Source organism: Poecilia reticulata, unplaced genomic scaffold (assembly GCF_000633615.1).
Source record: "Poecilia reticulata strain Guanapo unplaced genomic scaffold, Guppy_female_1.0+MT scaffold_224, whole genome shotgun sequence".
NCBI classification, from domain to species: domain Eukaryota; kingdom Metazoa; phylum Chordata; class Actinopteri; order Cyprinodontiformes; family Poeciliidae; genus Poecilia; species Poecilia reticulata.
Window position 1 is genome coordinate 348,439 of NW_007615025.1, and position 3,736 is coordinate 352,174.

Sequence of the window (3,736 nt, forward strand, 5' to 3'; positions counted from 1 at the left end):
ACTTTTTTACTTTTACTTAAGTAAAATGTTAATGTGGTACTTTGACTTTTACTTAAGTACATTTTTGTCTGTGTATTTGTACTTTTACTTAAGTAAATTTTTTGAGTACTTTCTCCACCACTGATATTGACGTACCTTTGACCTTTGGTTTGGACAGAACCAAGCTTTCTTCTGCGATTAATTTTATTTTCTGTATTTTTAGATCTTCTTTCTATTTATTTGGGAAGTCTCAGTGAATAAATTATTGAAAAAAAGATCATGTAAAACTGTTTCGCCATCAGCCGCTCACTGCCCCCTACAGGTCAGAAGCTAGAACTGCTCCTGGTTCTCAGGGATCAGAGTTAACAGCCCGTTTCCTGCTGATGAGTCTCAATATTTAATGGATTAATTTGATCATTAGTCTGGTAATGTTCACAGAAAGATCAACTGTCCTGGGACAAGAAAATTCTAAGAAATGCTGTTGAGTTAAAAATAAACAAATAAATAAAATAATCCTCCTCAGACATGAAGTTAAAATCTTTTATTGAAAAAAATCACTGGGAACAAACTACAGCTTCAGGAAGCAGAGGTTTCCTGAAAGGCTGTTCCAGCTCCTGCAGCTCCAGAGGCGGTCCAGCAGGGGGCTCTGCTGACCTCTGACGCCTACAATGTTTTATGTAAATGTAACAAATAACTACACCTACAGGAACAAGTAATACTAGCAGAGCATAAATGTTTTCATCCTTTTTCTCTCCTCCGTTTTCATCCTGTTTCCCTGCAGAACAGAACCAGGAGTTAGTCTGATCCCACTGAAGATCATCATCATCATCATCTGATCTGAGGTCCAGAACCAGGAAGGTGCTGGAGGTTCTGATCCAGAGGCAGAYACTCACCTGGAGTAGCAGGAGGAGGAGGAGGAACAGGGGATGAAGCTACAACCAGGTGGATGGTGCTGATGAGCTCCATTGATCTGTTTCTCCCAACTCTGCACTCGTACGTCTTGCTGTCATTAGTTGTCACATTCCTGAGAACCAAAGACGCGTTTCCGTTTTTCAGTTGTCTGTCCTGCAGATCCACCCGGTCCTCGTAGGAAGAGCCAAAGCTCAACGATCCAGACTGATTGGGTCGTAGATAAATCAGCCACTCATCATCATCTTGTTTCTTCCACTCAGCAGCTTCTGGATCCTCGTTACCAGGAGCTTCACACGGCAGAATCACATCCTGTCCAGGTTCTGCTGTTCTGTTGAGCTCATCTGCACAAAGCAGAGAGGTCAAAGGTCAAACAGGAACTCTGAACCTGACAGAAAATCTGCCCTCGTATTATCAAATCAGTTTATTTTATAGACGTATTGTTGATCTTTTGAGAAGATGGAGAAATTTTAATGAAATTTAAAAACCCGAGCTGGGCGGACGCCCATATATGGGCATCAGCCCAGGGCTGTCAAAATATTATAATAACAATAATTTGTAATTATTGGTTGATTTTTGTGACAGACACTGGGCTTACTGGAATAACAATGAACTTGTTTTCAATGTGTTTATTAATAATAATAATAATAATAATAATAATAATAACTGAACTGAAACACAAAATGCTAAATAGAAAGGATAGCATAGAATAGTCAGAAAACAGTTATAATTTATACATTTAAGAATAATTAGAGAAACATCTTCAGTAAAATGATCTGCAACCAGAAAGTAGAAATATAATATGACTTAAACAAGGATAATAATGTTAGGTTATAGAGTTATGAAAGATTGATTTAAAGGGGAAAGACTTTGCTTTTTTGTTTTTCAAATAAATGAAAACCAAACATTAAGCTATAATTTGCTCAGCTTAATATTCAGCTCAACACACCGATCATTTCTGTCCTTCAATCATGATCCAGACTCAGAGGCCCCGGGGCCGTCTGGGGGCCCCAGTCCATCCCTGCTACACCAGACCCACCTGGTTCTACCAGGTCGGGTTGGAGACCCGGCAGAGCCCACAGAGGCCCAGAGAGAACAAGAAGCAACTTTACATATTCAACGACGGCGAAGGAAACGATTCTCAGCAGAGTGAAAAGTTTTCACGTTGAATCAAACGGCACTTTGACAGAACCAGGAAGCAAACCTGCAGCAGCGAGCGCCACGAAGCTCAGCCAGCGGATCAGGACCAGCGATGCTCCAGCCATCTTCTCCTTCATCAGTCGCTAAATGTCTCCAACAGATCTGCTCTTCCTCCTCTAGAACGACGGTCCGGCTAAAATGGCTGAATGACACGCTGAACAAAATGGCTGCTCCACTCTGACGTCACATTTCATGACGTAGCTTTAAAGGAGCCGGTCTGAACGCCTTCCACCATTTCCTCCTGGAATATTYTGATCGGTTTCTCATCATTTCGTCGCTTCATGTYSTCGTCTCTGTCCAGCCAGAGCCGACGCCTCAGTTGGACTGAGATCCTGGTCAGACCCATCAGGAACACCAGCAGCTCTGCTTCAATGCACAGCAGACGTCATTTTAACGCTCAGCTTCATCTCTGAACATGAACCAACCGCTGCCCTGATGTCATAAATATCTTACCTTCTCACCTTCAGCAGATCCATTTTAAGGTTCTGATGCAGGCGCAGCTTCTGTCCCACTGGCTGCTGCTTCCTGCTGGCAGCAACATCCTGGAGGACTGATTTGGTTATTCATCAAGGCGTTCCCTACCTGCACAGAGTCAGCAGCCTCCACCAGGTAGACTCAGGCCAGGAGGTGGACCAATAGGAGGCCAGCGTTCGGCCTGCGGGTCAGATCCAGCCAGCAGCGCCTCATGGGGGGAACGATTCAACAGCCAGTCGTACTTTTCCAGATGTGAGCGAGTGACAGGCCTGTCGTGATGAACAATAAATCAATAAATCGCATCATAAATGATCTAAATCTAATGATTATTGAAGGGCAACATACAGACTTCATAATCTGWACTCTTTTGGTTGAATGTAGTTTTTATTTCCACTTTGGTTTTGATAAGTTGTTTCTCCACCATTAGCACGTTTAGCAGTGAGTGAATGAGGATGATTGACAGCACTAAGACCCTCCTCCTGGTTCTGATTGGTTGGTTTGGTGCATTACAGTAATTCAGGAAGCAGATGGAGGAGATTGATTGTTTTCACAGATTATCTGTCTCATAACAAACTGACATGGTGACAGCTTTAACAAACATGGAGAAAACTAGGGCTGCTGTAAACAAATATTTTAGTAATCATCGATTATTCTTACGATTAATCAGGTAATCAAATAAAACATTAGTAAATCTTCCATAACAGCAGTATTACTATCGTATGTCAACATCAGTCCAATTTTTCACATTTGAGTTAACAATAACTTTTCTGTAGTTTAGAAAACTAACCTGTAATAATAACAGCTCACTTTCTAAGTTAACCTGAGGAAAAGTTATTCAAAGATCTGAAATCATATTCAGTGTAATAATAAAGAAGCTTCTAAAAATGTCTGTTATCCAGCTTTCACCTGCAGTCAGTTTACCAGGTGAACTCTCACCTTCCCAGACATTCATAGCTTTGTGTTCATGTTAGCGACGGGATTTGACTCCTTAGTTCGTCACACAGAAACTCATCTACCAGCTCGGTGACGTCACGTGGKGCTCCGCCTCCCATTTGTTGCGACCGGGACGATATGAAATAAATTTTACGGTTCGTCTGTAAAGCTGCTCTTACACTGTAAGCATCACAGGTGTTAGCTGTGCGCGCGCGTGTGTGTGTGTGTGTGTGTGTGTGTG

The 3,736-nt window shown here is 42.1% G+C and overlaps 1 protein-coding gene and 1 long non-coding RNA gene across 2 annotated transcripts; one reads left to right on the plus strand and one right to left on the minus strand.

The window, feature by feature from the left end:
* Positions 1-505: 505 nt before the first annotated feature.
* On the minus strand, positions 506-2,185 carry LOC103460307 (CD226 antigen-like). The gene is made up of 3 exons (XM_008402409.2): positions 2,093-2,185; positions 873-1,232; positions 506-754 (listed from the first exon to the last, which is right to left on the minus strand). The coding sequence occupies exons 1-3, from the start codon at positions 2,163-2,165 to the stop codon at positions 534-536; spliced, it is 654 nt and encodes a 217-aa protein (XP_008400631.1). The 5' UTR covers positions 2,166-2,185; the 3' UTR covers positions 506-533.
* On the plus strand, positions 899-2,874 carry LOC103460306 (uncharacterized). Its single transcript, XR_532902.1, has 2 exons — positions 899-972; positions 1,869-2,874. It is a non-coding gene; the product is annotated as an uncharacterized LOC103460306 (long non-coding RNA).
* The last annotated feature ends 862 nt before the right edge of the window (positions 2,875-3,736 follow it).

Coding starts and splice junctions, on each gene's coding strand:
- LOC103460307 (XM_008402409.2), bottom strand. CDS start 2,165: ATGAAGGAGAAGATGGCTGGAGCATCGCTGGTCCTGATCCGCTGGCTG. Junction 1,233..2,092: donor CGTGGCGCTCGCTGCTGCAG/GTTTGCTTCCTG, acceptor TGCTTTGTGCAG/ATGAGCTCAACAGAACAGCA.